This window comes from Mytilus edulis, unplaced genomic scaffold (assembly GCF_963676685.1).
Source record: "Mytilus edulis unplaced genomic scaffold, xbMytEdul2.2 SCAFFOLD_647, whole genome shotgun sequence".
NCBI classification, from domain to species: domain Eukaryota; kingdom Metazoa; phylum Mollusca; class Bivalvia; order Mytilida; family Mytilidae; genus Mytilus; species Mytilus edulis.
This window is the reverse complement of record NW_027268321.1, coordinates 9,473-33,595: the sequence shown is the minus strand read 5'-3', so window position 1 is coordinate 33,595 and position 24,123 is coordinate 9,473. Positions and strand designations below refer to the sequence as shown.

Here is a 24,123-nt window from a genome sequence, read left to right as displayed (position 1 = left end):
ACAGTAACATAAACTGTACAATACTTACCTAGCTAATTCTTCTTTACTTAACATGCCATTATGGTCTTTATCTAAATTCAAATATTGCCCATACACTCGTAAAGCTGAAGGTGCAGAAAACCAATTAGACTCCTGCATTTCTTTTGATAAATCTTCATCTCTAAGCTAAAATACACAGGATGGTCTTCATCAAATCACTTTAGATTGATAAAGTAAGGACATGATGACAGTCAAAAATGATTTAATATAACTTCAAGAAAGAAGTTATCATACTTTTGGTGAGTAGGTGTTTTGGGGTTTATGTTTCATGGATGTTTACCCTATATCAACTTCATTACTTATTAATTAATTATGAAATACAAAACTGAAAATTATAATGATTTTTGGTGTATTCCATATATTGCCTTCTTAGCAGACAGATGTTAAACAGACATCCATCAATATCATTATATGTTTTATTCATCTGTTAAATGTACATTTAATATGTTATTGCTATGTTTGTAGTCATTTTAATATAACAAATAATTGTGAGTACTTTCAAGTGTCTTCATTCACTCTTGCATATATTTTTATATATTGGCCTTTTTCATGGGATTCTTGTGTAAGTAGCATCTGCAGTGGGTGTTTTATTGAAAATTTTCATTCTAGATAAGTGTATACCAGGACCATACACATACAACGTAATCATGTAAAATAAGCCCTCCTTATAAGTCTTTCTAAAAATATACTCTCTTTCCTTATAACGCCTTTAGTTCTTACCTCTAATAAATCATCTAGAAAACTACAAGCTAATATATCCTGAATTTTAATTCTACCAGTCCTCATTGGATCCAGGAAAAAGAAGAATTTTCTTACAGCTGTACATACATAAAATGAGTAGAAAGACCTCTCTAATCCATTTAACTGGAAAATAAACAAGCAAGTTTAATGATATTGTAGCTAATTAATAACGTGTTTTGCTGAAGGAAATTTCTAGCTGAGCAATCAGCAAAAAATAAGTCATTTTAAAAGGTGAAATCTAAAATTGTAAGTAAGTTGTTAGTTATGTAATTCTTGGAATTCAGTGAAAAAGGATCTGCTTAACTTGATAGCAAAATAAATGTTTTTAATGGCAATCAGGAACATAGATCCTTTTGAATCTGCTGTAGTAATAGAATGCAATAGGGTTTGATACTTGCAAAAAAAAAACAGTTTCCCTAGGCAATTCATTTCTCTTTGTAGCAAATTAACCTGACGATATCGGGATATGGGTATTAAGTCGGATCTTAACACGTACTTGTGATTTGTTTAAAACCAGTTTTAACGAAGAAATGTCGAAATGTTCAGAACTTAATTAAATCTGTTTTTGGGTAAGATGGTGCAAGCATACAATTTTTATTGCGTCTTACACTTTGAGAAGCGAATAATCTTTAGCTACTTTATTTAAATATTGTGTAAAAACGTTAATTATGAGCTATGAAAGTCAAGTGGCTCAAGCATTTTACTGAGGAAGTTTTAATCAAAGAGCAGATTGTTCTGAGGGATACGATTGCCATTGTTTTCATTGACACATGTATACATGTAGCTGGATAATATTATTTTCAAAACTAATTCAACTGCACATGTAAAATGTAATTTACGTAATCTGAATAGTTACAAAAAAAGCCAATCCTGGTTAAAAGTGTATGAACAATGTACTTAGGCCTATTGTGTTTTATTTTTGTACTATCAATTCCAAGTTTACTTTCCACAGCAGTCACTGAGACTCAGAGTGAGAGAAGTATTTCCCTTCGTATCTTATCACCTATTTTCTTACGTTAATTCTAGGAGGAACCCCATTCCTAACTCTTTAAATATTTAATTTCCTTTGGGTCAGTGATCATGACTCCTTTCCGTACACATTCCTCGGTTTAAATTGCGATCGTTTTTAATATATTACGACGTTTATCGACAGAACGAGTTATTTTTTCTAACATTTGTCCGTTGATTCAGAATTCACGGAAGTACTTCTGGAAGGGATACAACTCGAAACGATACTATGGAAGACTCCATTTCGCTTGAAGGGGTGTTGAAAGTAAACCTTTAATTTATTTTAATTGAAAAGATGCATATGATTTAAAACTATGCAACAACAATAACCCTCAATAGCAGACATACTTAGAAAGGATCTCATGATTTAAATTAATCAATTGAGTGGGAAATCCAGAGCAACCATTTAACCTAGTACCCCTTGAAGTCAAGAAAACTATACACATAAGCATAATTACCTAAACAAACCCTGTAGTAAAAAAGTATATTAAACCTAAATGGTTCTCTATTATTTATGAAAGTACAATATCAAATATCAGTTTAATAACGGTGACATATAAGTAAAACTCCACTTCAGTTCTTATATGACAGAAATAGATTTATCGGAATTCAGAGAACTCTTGCATTTTCATCACAACTGGGGAATTCCCTCTGACGTGTTTCTAAATTTATAAAAACACTAAATATAAAACTGCTTGATTCTGATTTTCCGTGTTGTTAAAAACACGCATATAAGTCAAGGGAAATATCAAACATGAAGATTATGAGAAGAACATTGTAGGAAAGTTGTTTAAGTTCAATCCCTTTGTTTGTTTTTACCTTTTTAACCAAGACAATCATAAGAATCTGAGATGGTCCTTAATGTTTAGAATAAAACGGTTGACGTGAGGGCATTGTCCTGAGCCACTGGTATAAGTCTACAGATTGCTTGAAAGCAATCGTATCCCCAAAAATGCAAAGAAATATTTCAACAGTGGGTTAGATTTCATTAGTCTTTACTATCTATAGATTAACAACTTTTGGTTATATTTATAATTTAGAATCATCATTGATGGTGGAGCCATTTGTATGCAAGAGTGACATTCCTTTGTATTATGTGCCAATTCGAAAAAGTTATGCGAGTATTGTCTCCCTTTAACAGGTTCATTATTTTATAATTAAGTTTAGGTTTCTGATATTAATTTGAATAGTTACAAAATGTATCGATTCAATATATTTCAGGTTTTGTTATTGGTTTATCAAAAACATTGATGTACGAATATAATTTCATAAATTTGAAACGTTTAAAATGATTACATACCAATAACAAGAGGCTGTCACAACGACAGCAAACCGGATTTATTAATATTTATTTGTGTCCTGGCAATATCACAAGAACCATTACTGATGAATGGTGAAAGTGAAAATCGTCAATATCAAATTTGACCTCCATTTTGTCATCAGTATCAACATCTTAAAATTTGAAAAGCTTAAATTGAATGGTTCATGAGTAAATGCAACAACGTGAATGGAAACGCCATTTCACAATCTTTCAAGAACCATAACTCCTGAACGGTAAAAGTCAAAATCGTCATTATTGAACTTGACCTCTAATTTGCCATCAGTAACAACATATAAAAATTTCAAAAGCTTTGGTTGAATGGTTCATGAGAAAATGCACGGACACGACTGGAAACACCATTTTTCAATCTTTCAAGAACCATAACTCCTGAATGGTAAAAGTCGCAATCGTCATTATTGAACTTGACCTTTATTTTGTCATCAGTAACAACACATTAAAATTTGGGAAGCTTTGGTAAAACAGTTCATGCGTAAATGCACGGACACGACTGGAAACACCATTTTTCAATCTTTCAAGAACCATAACTCCTGAACGGTAAAAGTCAAAATCGTCATTATTAAACTTGACCTCCATTTTGTCATCAGTAACAACATATTAAAATTTGGGAAGCTTAGGTAGAACAGTTCATGTGTAAATGCACGGACACGACAGGAAACTCCATTTTTCAATCTTTCAAGAACCTTAAAGGGAAACTTCGCAAAAAAATCAAAAATTGATATTATGTTCATTCTGTATAAAAATGTTCAAATTCATAGATATTAAAGTTTTATTCCGCTAGATAAGCGATCACCATCGATTTTAAATTTAGAGTATCAATTCTCCAAGATCCGCCATCTTGTCTTCTTTCCCGATGAATAAAAACGATATGTCTATAAACCACAAAGAAACAAAACTACAGTAACCGATGTAGTCGTAATTGCGTGTCGATATCTTGTCAATCGTACGGTTGTTTAATACGACTAACTAACTTGATACGGAAAATATTCTTACTTTATTTAAATTACCATGGTCTGTTGTTTTTAAACTGTTGATATTGGAATTAGGTGAAAAGTCAAAGTTGAAATCATAAATAAGTGTTCCGTGAAAATTGTTTTCGAAAATCTAATTTGTTCATAATTCTTTAAAGTAATAAACTTTTTTCAAATATATTTTGATCTTCCCTTATCTGATCACCAGCATGGCTAAAGGTATTACTTCCAAAGGTATTGTGAGGGGTGTGAGGTGACACGTCCAGGTATTCAAGCGATTTCCTGTCGGGCTTGCAAGTTCATGCATCGTTTCACTTCTGCAGGTATTGATCAGTGTACACGGCTGATAACTTATAACTTATAACTTTCCATTTTGAACTATCAGATGTATAATATACAACTCTGTCTTACTTGTCATTACTAAACTCATACGCTTGTTTATAAATAACATTTCTGGTGTAAAGAATATAATTCATAATATATAAATAATACCCAAAAAATAAGATTTGATGAAATTAAAATCTATTTAAATATTTTTTCCAAGGGTGAATTTGGGAAAATGTAATATATAGTCATTGTCAATAGTGAAGGACAGATTGGAACAGACCAGAAATATTGATTTAAAAAAATGTACGCACTTGCCGACGATTCGTTTATACGACTGGATATAAAGTTACGGAACTATAGCGCAATTTAAAATATATACGTGTATACATTGAACATAAGAAAAAAACATATATTTTGAATAAATAGGGGTAAAAGTGTTGTAAATAGACTAGCCAACGTATGCCAACAGTATGTAATCATCGAATGTCGATAGACTACAGTTGTATACCAAAAGAAGAAGAGAACCAATTTGATTTAAATACAGGTCGATGTATAACTTTTGCTTTGGTTCATTGAAGCTGTGGACCTAGGAAAATCACAGATTTATATTTCAATAAGATTGTTCTCAAACAAAGGAAGGAATTCGTCATCACAATTGTTATATATGCCACTGGACGAACACTAATTATCCCCAGGGGATGTGAATATTTTGTTGGGAAACTTTTGAGTATCAAAGTTTCAAATTAATTTCGGGATTTATTTTCTTTCTTGGTATTCAATAACCGAAAAAAGAATAAATTACTTGTTCGCTAAATAGGGATATTCTTGTCAGATAAAAGAATTTTAGTTATATTTAAAAAATAGGGAAATATGACATTAAATTGGTTCTGTCTTTTTTTAAACATCGTTAAAACGATGTGTGTCTAAGGTGAACGCCACAAGAACCCTGTAATACTAGTACGAGAGTATAGCATGTAAACATTCCTTCTCAATAATATGGTTGTATTAGAAAACTTTTCATACAGATTGACAACTCATTGTCCGATATGCATGTAATATTTGCCACATGACGCCCATAGTTCTTTCTACCATCATCACCTTATTCCTTGATATTGCTGTAAACATCGATGGTTCACACCCAAACAAAATGGGAGTAATGAACCTTCAGAGCTTCTCCGTGTTATACACTTGTGAAATATATAGACGAAATTTCTGTATTGAAATGAATCTACATCTCACAAACAGGATTTTCAAATAACGATTTTGAGTAATCACCTTACAAACCAATATAAACGTATGGCAAGATATAACCATGAAGGAATTTAGTTTTTGTCAGAACTCATCACTATATCATAAACGTATACGTATATATATGCATACAGTTTCAAATATCAAGAACAAGCGTTCGATGTCGATAGTCTGTTATCTAACTGTTCAGAGTTAGACATGTCACTTGTTCATTCTTGGAAGCCTTCATATTCCCCGTCTAACGATGGGAACTCTTTCTGATTGTGTTGACTATAAATGCTTGTATGGTAATTCTGTCGTTTATCTGTACAAGCGGTTGCATTTCCTCTCCTTTCCCAACAAACAAACGAACGAAACGCAACTAGTCTGATTTCTCTGGAGCTCATCCTCAATGGCTCTTATACGTCAGGAAACTTACATGTATACTAATAATGATTGTTTCATGAACAACGATGTATGAACGAACTATTATAAATTCGTCAATATCTGTAATGCATGACTAAAGTATAACTTTTATTACAACTACTGTATTACTTATTTGGATTAATGACAGCTATCAAGTTCAACATTGCACAACTATTATCATAGAATTTTTAAAAAAATCCTCAAAAATCCTCAAAAGATATAATGCCTTAGCTTAGATAATTAGTATTCTTTTCACAAAAAGTTCGTGTAAATGATTGTCAAATGAATTTAATTATGTAAGAATAAAATGTTAAAAAGAAACTAAAAAAAAATTATGCATGTTGTATGTTGTATTTTTTTGTCAATTAAAAACTTTAAAATTGCAATAGTTTTATTAGCATTTAAACACAGCCAGATTTGAATACAAGTTAAGAAATTCCGGTAAAGTCAATGATATCAAACAGATGTACAATGGTATATCAAATTGGGTAATATTGCATTTAGTTTTTATTAAAGATTAAAACTACTATTTTTTGCTTCATATTTGAATCTTTACGCCAATTGCCGCTAAGAAAGTAATCAAAAATTGTTTCCTTTTATTTTTATACACTTTCGGAATTACGAATCTGAATTTTATTTTCAATTAATTTACACAATTTAATTATTGTATCTTTATTCTCATCGTGTATTTAATCTTAGTGTATTAACATCATGACAGCATATACTCTAATCCTTTCTATTTATCCTTTCCAAATAACAACATTTATACCTGTGTACGCTTGAACTCACACCTGCGGCTAAATAGCTACAAGGTAAACGAATTGACCTCAAGCCGAGAAATATACAGTGACCTTTACAAAATAATATACGCACTCTGCTCTCACATTAGTTGCATTGAAATGATTATCAAAACAATAACGGTAAATAGAACTGAAATATTTTCAGTTCAATATCAGTAAAAATGTTCAATAAATATTTTATGAAAAAAATCTCAACAATAATTAATTAAATTTATTCAAAAACATTTACTAGAGATAATTTTATAGGAGTTTAATTCAATCAATACAAAACGGTATATATATGCATATTCACTTTCGTTCATTCTTATATTGTGGTTTATAACTTCGACCATTCGTCAGCTGTGCGCTTTTAATTACGTATATTGTCGATAAGCTATAAGAGTTAAACAGATTTTATTTTTTCCCAGAATTCAATAAATCGGGCTAATACGTCACGACCCACTCGAGAATTCAACCAAAAAAGTTACAAATACTTGATTTTCTCCGTTATTAGAAGGAATATAAATTTAAAACTTTGCAAATGTGTTTTTTATGTTGAGATGAACATAATTAGATGATAAGTAAAAAATCGCGGAATTTCCCTTTAACTCCTGAACGGTAAAAGTCAAAATCGCCATTATTGAACTTGACCTTCATTTAGTTAACAACATATTAAAATTTTAAAAGCTTTGGTTGAACGGTTCATGAGTTAATGCACGGACAACATTTGATTCCCTCCCGCCCGCCCGCCCGACCGACCGACCGACCGCCCGCCCGACCGCCGCCTGACCGCCGTACATCCCCAAATCAATAACCGACATTTTTGTCACAAAAATCCGGTTACAAAGAACCGTTCATCATTTTTGAAAAAGACTATGATTGAAATCCGTATTAATTATCCCTTCATGATAGATTGATTGGGAAATGAACCAAAGTTCTCTAAAGGTAATCACAGAGAGGGACTAGAAAGCAAATTTTAATTGTATCTTATTTAATGTTAAAACAACTTCCCACTATAAACAAATGTTATTTTATACAAATATAAGGACCCTTGTTTATAGCTAAATCAACAAATTTTATTAGATATTATGAATTTTTATTACAATAGATTAATATGCTACTTTTTGTGTATAGCAAATGTATAATGAAAGCTATAACTACATCACATTTTTGCCATTTGTGAATATTTATTTGCACTTTAACAAAAATGACAATTTTGTCATATGGATGTCTAAAGAATCAATCATCATATTCAAAAGTTTCATAAGAATTTTCTTTATGTAAAGAATGAAAGAATAAGTGTTCTAACCATCTAAAGAATTTGTCTTAGACGAACTAAAGCATAAATAAAAGTAATGAGTTAAATGCATGTGTAGACTACCTGTGGAAGAGTGGGAATCAGTTCTAGTATGTAATTTTCTAAATCCTACAAAATATCAAATAATATCAATTAACCTTGATAACTTTTGATAGCTGCAAATTGAGTGAAATGCATGATTTTTCCACAAACTGTGGCAAAACCAATTCTGGGTACGAATACAAAACAAACTTGTCCTATGCTTAAATGGTAACATTGTGTAAAAGTTCCATTTGAGGCATTTCAGTAAATCTTGGGTACAATGAGACATGTGAACATTTTTCTTTATAAAAGTCTAATTGTCATGCAAAAGCAAGATTCCTCTAAATCTAAAACTAACTTAATATCGAGTAGCTATGATTCTATAAGATAGAAAAACTATCCAACTGGAAAGTTTGTTTTCAATAGTCAAATTAGGTATATTCTGTCCTTCTTTAACAACATTTCTATTGATTAGAAAATTATTTAAAAGAAATAATTATCAAGTCGTTGATATCTCAAAACATTTTGGAAGAATGCATATACAGTACATGTGGATTCCTTATCTGGCAATACTTTCTTCAACATTCAGTACAAAACAACCTTGAAAATATTACATTTTGTTTGTTTTCACTTAAATTTTAAGCAACATTTTATCATAAGTCATGAAAAATTAATTTTTCAGAAGGACTTACTGATTCCTTGAGATAGCCTTGTCCAGCAACATCATACAAAGACAGACCAATTCTTGTTTGATGTAACCACACTTTTTCTCATCACATAGTTGAAGAACTGCATAATAGATATTCTACCATATGGATCTGTTGTAAAAGTTTACAGAACACTGAGGCTGAGAAAAACTGTCTGTAAATAAAATAAACAAACTTTGTTTCACAGAAAACATTTTTTACTTGTTGACAAACCTGAACATTACATGAACTCAAACTGTTAATCATTACTATACAAATACATATATCAAAGTGGCTTAACATCAAGAAGAAGAGCATTAAAGTGATGATATTCATGAAAAGTTTTTATAACTTTAGAAATTCACCATTATGGAACTACATAACATATAATCAAGCAATATATGCAAGGCTTTAAATTATTTCTGACAACAAAAGGCTATACAACTATCCCCTTTATATATCAACAAATAATTAAACATTTTATAACTGTGAATTCAATTTCAAAAATATTCAGTTTTATTATTTCCCCCTCAAGATTATGTCAGAAAAACATACTGGCATTTTGCTCCTGCTTCTGATCCAACCTTTTGGAAATCTTCATAGTTAATCATCTGATCTTCTCCAACAATTGGTGGGGTGTGGTGTTGGTCTAACAGAAACCAGAGACGCTAAAAATATATACCAGTTATGTGAGAACAATAAAAAGTAAAACTCATAATTATTTCTATAAGATAATCAATATCTTTACAAATAATTCTTAATTTAAGAGTTGACTAAAGTTGCCTGATAATAAACATTGTTGGTTCCAGAATGAGGTTAAAACTTATTGTTTGTAAAGCCTTACTGGAAAATTTGTAAATTAAAAAAATTAATAACATAATTGGAGAATGTGTCCATGGGACACAGATCCCGTTTGCATATCATTTAAAGTTTAAGGGACATAACTGAAGAACGGTAGAAGTGAAGCTACTCAAATTTTAGCTTAATCTGAGTTTTATTGTAATAATTATTGCGTATAAGTCTCATTTGGTTAAGGCTAACTTAAGTGACAAAACAGAAACCATTTGTAAACAGGTAATAATTCTAGAAAGGTAAAGTGACGCAACTTAAATAAGAGAACAGGAAACAAAAAATTACCGTAAGCAATTTTTATCTTTATAAAGGGTCATAACTAAAGAACGGTAAAGTGCAATCAACAATTTCAGCTGTATTAAGTGGTAATAAGCACTGTGTATAAGTTTTATAACATTTGGGTGAAGCAAACTAAAGTAAGAAACAGAAAACGAAAAATTATGAATTTTTTTGAAATGAGCATAACTCTAGAACGGTTATACATGTTATAGTGATGCCACAAAATAAAAAATTGACATGTGTTTTGGGGCAATTTTTTTTTATCATTATGTGTTTTGTGGTAATAAGCATTGTGTTTCATTACATTTGGTTGAGGCAAACTAAAGTTAGAGAATAGAAACCTACTTTAGGACGTATGAACGTATAAACGTACTGACATGGGTAAAACTTAGTGCTCTCTCTGCTATGGTGAGGGCATCAAAAAAGATGCAAAATACTTGCATTTGAAAATCTTTTTGGATCCTTTCAAGTTATATAATATATGAACATGTTCAATTTCCTTAAAGGGGCACTAGCTGTCAAATTCATGGACACCGATTAGACTTAAATTCTCATATTTTATTTATAACAATGTAAAACATTTACCCAAACTATCAAATGTCTAAAGTAAAACAATTTACAGAGCATAGGATCGATAATATATAGTTTTGTTTCATGTGTATTTTAGTCTAGACTCCATCTAATTAACTATCGAGTTGACCTCAGATGCCCCATATAAGCCACATAAACATAAACATAGATATAAAGATTAAGCCAACTCGTGCAACTGGATTTTTATAGGTCTGTTTAATTTTTTTTCATAGATTAAAAATACAAGTTTCTCATCAATTTTACCTGAATAAAAAGTTTTTTTGTGGATCGAATCAGTCATCAAATGATTTACCTTTGTTTCACTTTCAATGTTGACATTCTTTTCCTTTTAATAACCCAGTACACATATAATGCATGCATTCCCATCTCTTGTTAAGGGGTTAAATTAAAGTTCACATGAATACTGATTGAATGAGGTTGAATTATTCACTTGCAAGTGAATAATTCATTATCAATGTTATTTAGCTTAATTTGACAAATTTGAACCATTTTGGCTGCTAAAGGCGAATTATTATTTCAATATTTCACTTCCATTATTGATTGAAAAAAAAACAAATTTTTATATATCTCATGGCTAGTGCCCCTTTAAGTAGAATATGTATTTTAAAATTGCTTGTCATATGCCATACCTGCAGTTCATCATTATCTAGAAGTTCTCTACTTCTTCTCTGTAAGAACACGGCTCTGCAATATTCACAAGTGATATATAGTTTAATGAAAGAATATAAAGTCTTATTTCGAAAGAACAATAGTTACCAAAATGCAATAAAAGTTATAACAACTTTATTCATTGCATTTTTTTGACAGAACAAAATTATAAACATTTAAAAAATAAATTGCTTTGCAGAGCACAGTTGGATACGACAGCAGAGGTCCAACCATGAATAGTTGGGGCAAAAATGGACACAATTTTCGCAATTGATACAGATCTGAATTTGTATTGTAATTAAATATTTGACACAGAACAGGTTTCTGACTCAGAATAAATGTTTAGTTTTTAAACATATTTATTTATAGTGGATTAGGAAACAAGTTTATTAATTACAATCCCTTTCCACTTTGCGGGTGTGAGTGCTGCCTTATAGCGGCATTAGCCTGCTCTCTTTCTAAATCTACAAGGGAGTCTTTTACGTACAAGAGAATAAATGTAGTCAAAAGAACTTAGAATTGGTTATATGATTTGAATTTAAATTCATTTCTTTTGCTATTGTGCAATAAACCATGCTGTATCTTATTGCCCCCCCCCCCCCCAAAAAAAAATGCATCCCCTTTTTGTTTTGCTTTTGTGCAATACACTTTGCTGTTGAGAATCGACCCCCCTCCCAAATTCAAATTTAGAATTCCACTGGGAGACATAACATGTAGTTAAGTGGTATAAATCTACATTTCATAGTCTACTATACTAATGAAAATATAAAAGACATGTTCGTAACAATCAATACATGTTTGTCTATTGCTCTAATTTTTAAGTGACTGCAAAGGCTATTACCAAAGTATCTTAGTACTTGTAATACAAATGTACACATACCTGGATTCTTCCCTCAGTTTAAGTAACAAAGGTTCTTCTTCTGTAGGTAACTAAAACCAAATAATGAATAACCAGATGCTCCGCAGGGCGTAGCTTTATACGACCGCAGAGGTTGAACCCTGAACGGTTAGGGCAAGTATGGGACACAACATTCAAGCTGGATTCAGCTCTAAATTTGGATTGTGATTAAATAGTTGACACAGCATAGGTTTCTGACACAGAATGAATGTGTTCTAATGAACTTAAAATTTTTGTTTCTCTTAGAGCAATTCACTATGCTGTTGAATATTAATCCTCTCAAAAAAAATGTTTGAAGAAATTTTCTTTTTTATTTATGAAATTTCAAATGAGAAAAATTGAACCCAATTTTTTTAATCACATCCCCCTTTCCTTATTCCAAAACTAATCTCAATTAAAATTTCTAATGGAGTTTGCAACAATAACTACTCATTTAAATACATCATAAAATATTAAGATGTAAAAAAACTGCTTGTTATCACTGAATGGTAAAGATTATTTTAATTTATCAGTTGGTAGTAAAAAGTGAATATACATTGTATATTGTATATAACAAAGATTTAAGTTGATTCTGGACAAAGAAAGATAACTCCAATTAAAAAAAATCTTGCTATTGCACAATATTTTGCAATTAGAATTTCTTGCTTACTATTCTGGACAAGAAAGATAACTCTAATTAAAAAAAAAATTGATATTTCACAATATTGTGCAATTAGATATTTCTTGCCATTGCGCAATACTGTGCAATTGAAAAGACTTGCTATTACACAATACATTAATATAATAATTTTAGATCCTGATTTGGACCAACTTGAAAACTGGGGCCCATAATAAAAAATCTAAGTACATTTTTGGATTCAGGCATATCAAAGAACTTCAAGATTTCAATTTTTGTTAAAATCAGACTAAGTTTAATTTTGGACCCTTTGGACTTTAGTGTAGACCAATTTGAAAACAGGACCAAAAATGAAGAATCTACATACACAGTTAGATTTGGAATATCAAAGAACCCCATTTATTCAATTTTTGATGAAATCAAACAAAGTTTTTTGGACCCCCGATTTGGACCAACTTGAAAACTGGGCCAATAATCAAGAATCTAAGTACATTTTTAGATTCAGCATATCAAAGAACCTAACTGATTCATTTTTTTGTCAAAATCAAACTAAGTTTAATCTTGGACCCTTTGGACCTTAATGTAGACCAATTTGAAAACGGGACCAAAAGTTAAGAATCTACATACACAGTCATGACAGTTAGATTCAGCAATGCTGCATATCAAAGAACCCCAATAATTCAATTTTGATGAAATCAAACAAAAGTTTAATTTTGGACCCTTTGGGCCCCTTATTATGTTGGGACCAAAACTCCCAAAATCAAACCCAACCTTTCTTTTATGGTCATAAACCTTGTGTTTAAATTTCATAGATTTCTATTTACTTATACTAACGTTATGGTGCGAAAACCAAGAAAAATGCTTATTTGGGTCCCTTTTTGGCCCCTAATTTCTAAACTGTTGGGACCTAAACTCCCAAAATCAATACCAACCTTCCTTTTGTAGTCATTAACATTGTGTTTAAATTTCATTGAATTCTATTTACTTAACTAATGTTATTGTGCGAAAACCAAGAATAATGCTTATTTGGGCCCTTTTTTGGCCCCTAATTCCTAAACTGTTGAGACCAAAACTCCCCAAATCAATCCCCCGACCGTTCTTTTGTGGTCATAAAACCTTGTGTCAAAATTTCATAGATTTCTATTAACTTAAACTAAAGTTATAGTGCGAAAACCAAGAAAATGCTTATTTGGGCCCTTTTTTGGCCCCTAATTCCTAAAATGTTGGGACCAAAACTCCCAAAATCAATACCAACCTTCCTTTTGTGGTCATAAACCTTGTGTTAAAATTTCATAGATTTCCATTCACTTTTACTAAAGTTAGAGTGCGAAAACTAAAAGTATTTGGACGACGACGACGACGCAGACGCAGACGCCAACGTGATAGCAATATACGACGAAAATTTTTTCAAAATTTGCGGTCGTATAAAAACTTACATGATTATTTAATCAAATTTTAGTTATAAACCAAATATAAAAGTACAAATAAAGATGAACAAAATATATTTTGTTCAATTCCGTTTGAAAATACACCTCGAAAACTAATTCACTCATAATTAAAAAATCTTGAACTTGGAAAACTGTATGAACAAAAAATTAACATATCATCTAAAAATAAATCACACCACAATCATCGGCGCAGGCCATGTGAGCGAAAAAATTAAAACTACTAGGGGACATTTGAGCGCAGACATTAGAGCCCATTTAAGCGCCACTCACCTGCATTTTCGATAGCCCATTTTAGCGAAAATTTACCTGGTTGATTAATGCTCACCTTACTACATATACTATGAACAGAAATTTATATTGGTTTAATGTTTAAGTTGTTTATATTTTCATCATGGAAATACAAGTTGTTGAAACGAACAAAGGAAAAAAAGTTTAATTTGTGATGGATTCCGATATAAGAGCAGTTCCTAATTTATTTGCAATTCTATGAAGGCTATGAACAGTATTGTACAGGGGTATATCTAGAGTCCATTAGGTACGTTCTTTATGTTATAAATTCCAGGATAGAACAAACTATTGATTTAACCTTTTAGACTTTGAGTGCTGTATTTTGATTGAAAAGTTTTATATTGTTTTATGTTGTGCTGTCTTGAGTCTATTAGCGCTGTATTTTAATTGACATGTTTTATATTGTGCTGTCTTAAATCTATTAAACATTTTTTAATTTTTAATTTATTATTTATTTACTAAAAAGGGTAAAAAATATTTCGCTAAAATGGGCTTTGACAATTTCAATTTTCGCTAAAATGGGTTAAAATTCTAGCGCTCAAAAGGGTTCTACTTTGGCGCTCAAACGTCCTATTTTTATTGCTGAAACGTCTATCAATGCGCTTAAATGTCCTCCGCCGCAATCATCTAAAGAGTTTTAGGTCCTTTGGCAGTTCTAATTTCAACTTTTGTTGATTATCATGGATAAAAGATAGGTTAATACTATATTTGTTACAAACCTTTACATAGAGACTAGGAATATTTTTATACTCATTATCAATTCCACGCCATTTCTGATAGTATTCATTGAAGATTTCAAAATCCTCTGTCTTTATCTCTTCTGGATGTCTTTTTTCTATTATAAACAAAACATAAGATTAAAATATTCAGAATAAGATGGAATAAGATAAAAACAGTGGGTCAGTTCATGTATTGAAAATAATTTTTCAAAGAGCTCACCACGTTAGACAGTGATTGAGGTATTCTTACGGATAATAAGATTCTTGATGTCTTTTTACAAAATACTTAGTTAATAAGCATGATTATTTGATATTTCTTGTAACTGTTACATAGACATTGCTGATCATAAATTACTATATAAGATGAAATATACACCAAAAATATCATCAAAGTAATAATAGTGTACATGTATGTGGGTTCAGGGAAAAACTAAGTTTTGAATCTCCTAATGAAAGTGGCATGTCAGGGAAAACTTTTAATTCATGCACAGATATCAGGGCTCACACTACTTCAGAATTATAGGGAGAAGTGACTTCTCTTTTTGAAACTGATAGGAGAAGTGGTGAGATTTGAAAGAGAAGTGCTCATTCGCGCGGTGCGCTACAATGTTTGGATTTTACAATAGTATAAAGGGCAATATGTAAATAATGTTCTTTTTATGTTGTTCAATTCATATGAGTAAAAAATTACAATTAAAGTAACATTTGAAACTAGATATCATTGAGATGGGAGCCATCTCTGTGTGCCCTGCTGTGAATAATGTGCATTGTATCGTTACCATAGGACATGGGTTTGTCAACTGAAATCAAAGTTTTTGACCTTGACCTTTGAACTACGAATGTGTAAATAAATTATGACACACCCTTTGATGTTGGGTTTATAAACATGTCAAGTATAAACTTTGAATTGATAACGGTTCTCAAGATATAGAGCGGACACGATCTTTACCATAGGACATGGGGTTGTCAACTGAAATCAAAGTTTTTGACCTTGACCTTTGACCTAAGAAGTTGCACATAAATTATGACACACCCTTTGGTGTTGGTTTATATACATGTCAAGTATAAACTTTGAAATGATAACGGTTCTCAAGATATAGAGCGGACACGATCTTTACCATAGGACATGGGGTTGATAACTGAAACCAGTTTTTGACCTTGACCTTTGACCTAGGAAGTTGTACATAAATTATGACATACCCTCTGATATTGGTTTATATACATTTCAGGTATAAACTCTAAAATGATAACGGTTCTCAAGATATAAAGCGGACACAATCTTTACCATAGGACATGGGGTTGTCAACTGAAACCAATGTTTTTGACCTTGAACTTTGCCGTAGGAAGTTGTACATAAATGTTGACAAACCCTCTGATATTGGTTTATATACATTTCAGGTATAAACTTTAAAATGATAACGGTTCTCAAGATATGAATCCGGGTCCGTTTGCGCCCATTCACGTTAGCACCCACTCATGTTCGCCCTCGTTCACTTTCGCACCCTACATGTTCGCACCCAAAGTCCGTTCGCGACCCTACATTTTCGCGCCCAATTTTAATTGGTTTTGTGTTTAATAACTTTGTAATCAAGTTTTGGCAAGTAGTATTCTTATAAGTATAATTGTTTTTGTCTCAAAATAAAGTGAGACAGCATTTTTTTTTGTGTTGAATAAATCTTAATCATGTTTTGGATAGTGTATTGTTAAAAAAAATACATATTCCTTTCTTGATTCTGTCAACGTTTTATTTTGTGTTGAATAACTCTTAAATCACATCATGTTTTGGTTAGTGTATTGCTATAACTTTGTTTCATTGACTCGTTCAAAATGAAGTGAGATTCTGACTACGTTGTTTTTTTTTTGTGTGTTGAATAAATTTTATGTTTTGGTTATAATAGTGTATTGCTATATTTTATTGTTTCATTGTTTCAGATCAAAGGGACCAAGCTGTTAAAAACAATTATCTTTTGTGTTTTTCACTTAAAATCTTCAATCTTTTACTCATACTAATTTAAGCTATAAATTCATTCAGTATTTACAACGAAAGCAATTAAAAACAACAATCATGATTTTCCAATTATTCAACTGGAATTTTAATCAAAATTGGCGCGAACGTGTAGAGAGCGAACGGACCTTGGGTGCGAAGGTGAGAGGTGCGAACGTGTAGGGTGCGAAAGTATATTGGGCGCGAACGGACCTGATACCTCAAGATATAGAGCGGACACAATCTTTACCATAGGACATGGGGTTGTCAACTGAAACAAAGTTTTTGACCTTGAACTTTGCCCTAGGCAGTCCTTCATAAATTATGACACACCCTCTGGTGTTGGTTCATATACATGTCAAGTATAAACTTTGAAATCATAACGGTTTCTCAAGATATAGAGCAGACACGATCTTCACCACAGGACACAGGGTTTGTCAACTGAAACCAAAGTTTTTTTACCTTGACCTTTGACCTAGGAAGTTGTACATACATCATGACACACCCTCTGGTGGTGGTTAATAAACATGTAAAGTATAAAGTATGAAATCATAATGGTTCTCTAGATATGGAGCGGACACAAAGTTAAAGTGTTACGGACGGACGGACGGACAGACTGATCACTATAGAGCAACCGCCCTTAAGGCGGGGCCCCTAATTAAAAGTTGTTTAAGTTTTACTAAGGTTCTTGTGAGAAACTACCAACTAAATATCTAGCACTAAAAAAAATTATTTTATTTTAAAAAATGTAAAGAAATTATATCAATTACAATTTAATTAAAAATTATCTTGTGTATGAAATTCAGTGTTTCTCATAAAAAAAATATAAAAGTTATTATACTGGGCCATAATATATTGATATTAGAATAATAGTCTCAGAGTTAAGCAACTTTAATCAATAGTTTGAAACAATCCATAAAAAATATAGGGAATTATATACATCAATCAATTAGATGTAACCAAAAGTCTCTTAATGCGTGTGGGATGCGTAATTTTTCCCTTAGGGATCAATATTCTTCTGTCAGCTGTTCCATCCCTGCGTCCGTAGTAATTATTGAAAAAGTACGGATTTCGGTAATAGCTGGTCCGGTTCAGATCCGTAGTTTAGAAATCGGTCAATGGCAGACGAATGCAAGAAAATTTACAAAAATAAACGATGTTTGACAAGTTATTTGGAAAGGAACATGACGGTTTTAATGCAATAAATGGATTAAACATTTACTGGAGGCAACTTTTATCACGTTTAAATGAAGTAACAAACTTATTTTGCCGCCGAAATTTAGGTTGATGTACGTTTTCGAGTAACAAGCACCGGAACTTGCGGAAATGCACGAAGTGATAAAAGTTGTATTTTTATCAAATAACCTGATTCACACTGCGAAGACAATGCTTCAACCTCTTTTCTAAAGAAAACAAATCGTTTATGTCTGAATTTCTTTAATTATCAGTAAAAAATTTATGTTTCAACAACTTGGTAAAAAATTGAAAATGTCCGATGACGGAAGCGACTGAAAGCGACTATCGTCAAGAACAGGGCGACTTGTTTTCTCTTTTGGGGGTCGGGGAAAGCGAAGTGACGGTCGGGAAGGCGACTTCTTCGCCCAAGTCACCTGGTAGCGTGAGCCCTGAGATATGAGCAATTCTACCCATGTGCATGCCTGTAGCTAATATAAAACATACAAGAATAATTGAGATGACAACAATTTCTAAGTTGACAGGGGCAATGCTCTATACTGCAATGGATAGGAATATAACTCACATGCAGATCTGCATATTATATCTTAAGATGTAAACTATGTACAGTTAACTATAATGAAAATATATCATTTATTATATTAAATCATAAATTCACCATGCAGCAATATTAGTTTATAGAAACTTAATCATATGAGAAAGCACCTAAGCTGAAGAGGATACTGATTATATTCCATTGTACTATTGGAAATAAATGTTTTCAAGTTTATGTTTTTGATATAACCCTTAATTGTAGTGTGTACTGCCCATGTTGTCTATTTTCTGTTATACAAATGTACATTCATTACATACAAAATTTTACAAATGGCTCACAATTTCAGCAGTGTGTAAATTTCCAGCATTAATCCTTTGATAATAAATGCGTTTTATGTTGAGCAAATTTCATCAGATCTGTCATGATAATATTCATGATTGTTCAGTTATTTGTTTAAGGATTGAATTCTTCTTTTCTTTCACTTTATTGTAATGACTTTGTAAAGCTTAAATTAAACTTATCAAGCAAATTTTGTTTGAAGGCGGGTTTAAACATATGTGCAAACTATCGACAATGAATTGATGTAATGGTTGTCATGAAGACTGGTCTAATCCTTAATGGTATATTTGGGAAATAAATTATACTCTTGGAATGCATTGCAATTTTCTCTGTCAATCAAAATTAGAAAAGTTTATGAAACATCCATGAAATATAATGTTTTGGATTTCTAGGATCTTATAAAATACATTTTGTATGTATGTATGTTGTAATGCATGAACGTTAATTAGGAATTCAATGAGTCTATGTGTTGTAATATAAGTTAGTTGTCCTAGTCTAACAAAGGACACAGGTATTTATAGTACAGTGTACATTGTCAATAAATTCATATCATTCTCTAAAATGAATTTCAGAAATTGGAAAAAAATTGAGGCATAGCAATTTTTAAATTTCCAGTTGATTAGTGAAAAACCCACCAAAATTAATTGTATCTTAAAGAATAATTTGATTTTCGACTTTCATTTGCCACTCAAGTACGTGTAGGTCAATATAATGTACTATATACATGAATATTATTAATTCGTATATTTTAACAAATTTGATTCGTTTAGGGATAGTCACATGTTAAACTATATTTTCGAAGGTAGAGTGAAAACGGCGGATAGAAAAAAGCATATTTACCCGGCAAAAAGCATATTGCACGGTTATTTTTAGAATATCTAAAAACCGATATACTTTGTGACGTCATGTAATGAATTTCAGGATATTGTTTAACGTTTTGAAACAAATGATATATGTGATCAATTATTTGACGAAATAAAAATCTTCAAATACATAAGATGTCCCAAAAAAAAGTAAATGAAATAACAACTAATATGTTGTTATTGTCAAGGAGACAATGTAATCATTACTAATATCTATAAAGTTCCACAAACCTAAATGACGATTTTGATACAAACATGGTCGGAAATTAATAATATATCAAATATAGCCTTTGTATGAGGTCAATACAGGATATATCGACCCAAAGAAGTATATCGACCTCAGGACTTCGTCCTCAGTCAATATACTTCTTTCAGGTCAATATATCCTCTTTATTCTATATTGGTATTATTTTAGTAGGTTTCTCTATATGAATTGGATTTTGAATAAAAAAGCATATTCACCTGAGAAAGTGTTATTCACCGCGCTAAACGTCACGCGCTTTTACATGTAACGTTATGGTAAAATGTTTCATGTAAAATTTGATTTGGTATAATATGTTTGTCATCAAATACATTTTCTTTTCTCGGAATATGGAATAAAACAATTACTGTCTTTTGTTTCGGTAAATATTGGGTTAATTGACTTTGAAAAACTGATATTCACTTCGGCCGTCGGCCTCAGTGAATATCAGTTTTTCAAAAGTCAATAAAACCGCATATTTACCTCAACAAAAAGACAGTAATTGCATAGTATCGACCTCATACAAAGGCTATATTTGTATAATATTGTTTTTTGGTCTCTTTGACATATATTCCTATTTCACATTCTCAGTTTTATATTGCTTCATATGTTATTCCTGTTTCAGTGGTCGATTGCTATATAAATAAATGTCATTGGGATGGTCAATGGTAAACCTAACCAGATGCTTCGCAGGGTGCAGCTTTATGCTACCGCAGAGGTCGAACTCTGAACAGTTGGGGCAAGTATGGACACAACATTCAAGCTTGATACAGCTCTGAATTTGGATTGTGATTGAATAGTTGAACAGCATAGGTTTCTGATACAGAATGAATGTGGTCTAATGAACTTAAACTTTTTTGCTTTTGAGCGATACACTATGCTGTTGAATATTAATCCCCTCAAAAAAAATATTTGAAGAATTTTTTTTTTTAATTCCTGAAATTTGAAATGAGAAAATCTTGTACCCCCCCCTTTTTTTTTTACCTCCCCTATCCCTTATTCCAAAAATAATCACATTTAAAATTTCTCATGGCGTTTGCAACAATAACTACTCATTTAAATACATCATAAAATATTAAATGACATAGTCATGGTTAAAATTAATATTAATTAATAGTATCTTTTAGAAATAAATTTACAGCTAATCATCTCAAGGTTGCACTTTGTTCTCAAACCACACCTCTTTTGGGGAGATTAATATTAATTTTAAATGAGAATATTCATATAAAATTAATTTTGTTTACATGCTGGTTCCCAGTTATGATCTCTGTGTTCCATCTCATAGACATAACTTGGGAATGTTACCAGTAAATATACATGTGCAATTTGTTTATATTGAAATCTGTGGTAGCCTTTTATTCGAGGTAGGGGTAGTTAAGAAAATTAGTGTTAGTTTAAACTGTGAGAAGTTCAGGGCATATAAATGTTGAAAATAATTATGCAGCACAGGCCTATATTTTGACCTTTGAAAAAATTGTAGTGCATATGAACTTTCAATTCTAGGATAAGATTTTATTCCAAAACTTCATAGTAAAAGTGGTACAGTTTTAGCGGTTAAAGGAGTTCCTATGGGAAATTGCATTGTCAATATTTACAGGAATGCAACCTTCAAGACAATCATCACATAACCATCCCTTTGTAGTATGGAAATTTGTGGTATAATTTCAGAGAGATTAGTACACTTAAACACAAGTTATTGACTGGAAACAAAAATGCTTATTTGGGCCCCTTTTTTTGCTCCTAATTCCTAAACCCTTGGAACATAACCCCCAAATAATCAATCCCAACATCCTTTTATGGTTATAAACATTGTGTTAAAATCTTATTGATTTCTATTTACTTATACTAAAGTTATTATCCGGAAACCATCTATCTTCGGACAAAGCTAACGCTGCCAACGACGATGTGATACCAATATGATCAATTTTTTTAATTTTTCAGATTGTTTAAAAATGTGAGATGCAAGATTCAAGGTTACATTCTTATTATTTCATATTATCATATAATATGTTTTTGTTTGTTAAAACTTTCTTGTGCATCTACTTAAAACTCAATTATTAAGGTTCATCATAACAAATGGACAAATATGGCCGTATTTTCACCTCAAAACCTACTCTGTGTACAGACTTACCTGTGCTGTTTAGAAAGTTTTAATGCCTAGCATCCACTAGATATATAAAAGTTAAATGCATTTTGTGTTTAAGAAAGATAAATCTTTCTTGGTTTTTGATGGGCATTTTTTTTTCCTTTCTGCAGAAGGTGCAAAATAAACAAACACCTGAATTACTTTGATACTGTCCACTCACAGCTGACTCAGATAAACTCTTTAACTCACCTATAGTTGTGAAGATATCTCTTGTCCATGTCAATTAAGGACAATCAAAACAATACAAACCGGTTTTTTACCTGAGGGTGCATCTCATAGTTGTACCACAACTTAGTTAATTTTCACACCTTCTGCATGAAGGAAAAAAATGCCCATCAAAATCCAAAGAGATTTTATCTTTCTGAAACTCAAAATGCATTTAACTTTATTATATCTAGTGGATGCCAGGCATTAAAAACTTGTCCACGTTCACAGGTAAGTCTGTACTCAGAGTAATTTTTGGCATGTAAATACAGCCATATTTGTCCGTTTGTTATGATGAACTTAAAAGTACTTTCTCTAAAATAATTTACAATATTCAAAAAATATCTACATAGGCGGATCCAGGGGGGCCTGGGCCCCCCTTTTGTGGGAAAAATTTGGTTGATGATATAGGGAATCACTGAAGCATGACTGGAGCGGGCCCCCCTTAGGTCAACCAGAGGGCCCCCCCTTATGAAAAGTTCTGGATCCGCAACTGATCTACAGGTGAATTATAACGTTTTTGAGTTCACAATTTACAAAGTGTTATTGTCCTTCAACCCAAAATAGATATATATGTAATATTTTCAAATAAAATCATTGACATTTCAGCTTAAGACGTTTATTGTTCAAGTTTTATCAAGTCCACCACTGACCACGCTTTCGCGTCGATCCGGCCCCACGTCGATCCGGCCCAAGTCGATCCGTCCCACGTCGATCCGGCCCCACGTCGATCCGGCCCAAATGTAAAGTCGATCCGGCCCCAATAAAAAAATATATTTATAAGGAATAAAAATAAAGATATATATTAAAGTAATTCATAAATGTTTATGATTTTTATTATAATGTTAAAGGTGTACGGTAAAAAAAAAATTAAAAAAAATTCTTCAGATGAGTATAAAACAACTAGGTTGATTATGTTTTTATTACAAGTTTTCAAGATTATTTGGGTATAATTATATTAAAAACAATTCCTTTAAGTAAGTGACCAGTGTAAAACTGTTAGTGTAAATGATTTATTAAAAGGTTATGTATATTTATGTGAGTGTCAGAGATAGTTAGTATGTATGATGTTATTGTTATATTTAAGTAGTGCTGATATTATATTTTAGAGTGTGAAAACGTGCATTCAGTGTCATTGTTTTGTTATTTTCTTGCAATAAAGAATAATGGATACTCATATAACTTGTGTTTTTTTCTACACACAACTATTCAAAATACTGTCAAATTTATGAAAAATATATCGATATAGGAAGATGTGGTGTGATTGCCAATGAGAAAACTCTCCATCCAAATAACAGTTTATAAAAGTAAACCATTATAGGTTATTATTATATACACCAAACAAATATCAATCTATAAAGACCTCGTTGATATTATGAAAAAAACAAACAAGTAA

General features: G+C 31.5%; 1 protein-coding gene across 1 annotated transcript; it reads right to left on the bottom strand.

The window, feature by feature from the left end:
- Window positions 1-24: 24 nt before the first annotated feature.
- On the bottom strand, window positions 25-15,337 carry LOC139507309 (serine/threonine-protein phosphatase 2A regulatory subunit B'' subunit gamma-like; the record flags this gene model as incomplete). Its single annotated transcript, XM_071295695.1, is given in 10 exon segments — window positions 25-165; window positions 760-903; window positions 8,239-8,283; window positions 8,889-8,963; window positions 8,965-9,017; window positions 9,020-9,057; window positions 9,438-9,550; window positions 11,234-11,288; window positions 12,133-12,182; window positions 15,222-15,337. Coding segments are annotated over 10 exon segments (830 nt in total), but the record flags the coding sequence as incomplete, so codon positions are not given.
- Between the last annotated feature and the right edge of the window lie 8,786 nt (window positions 15,338-24,123).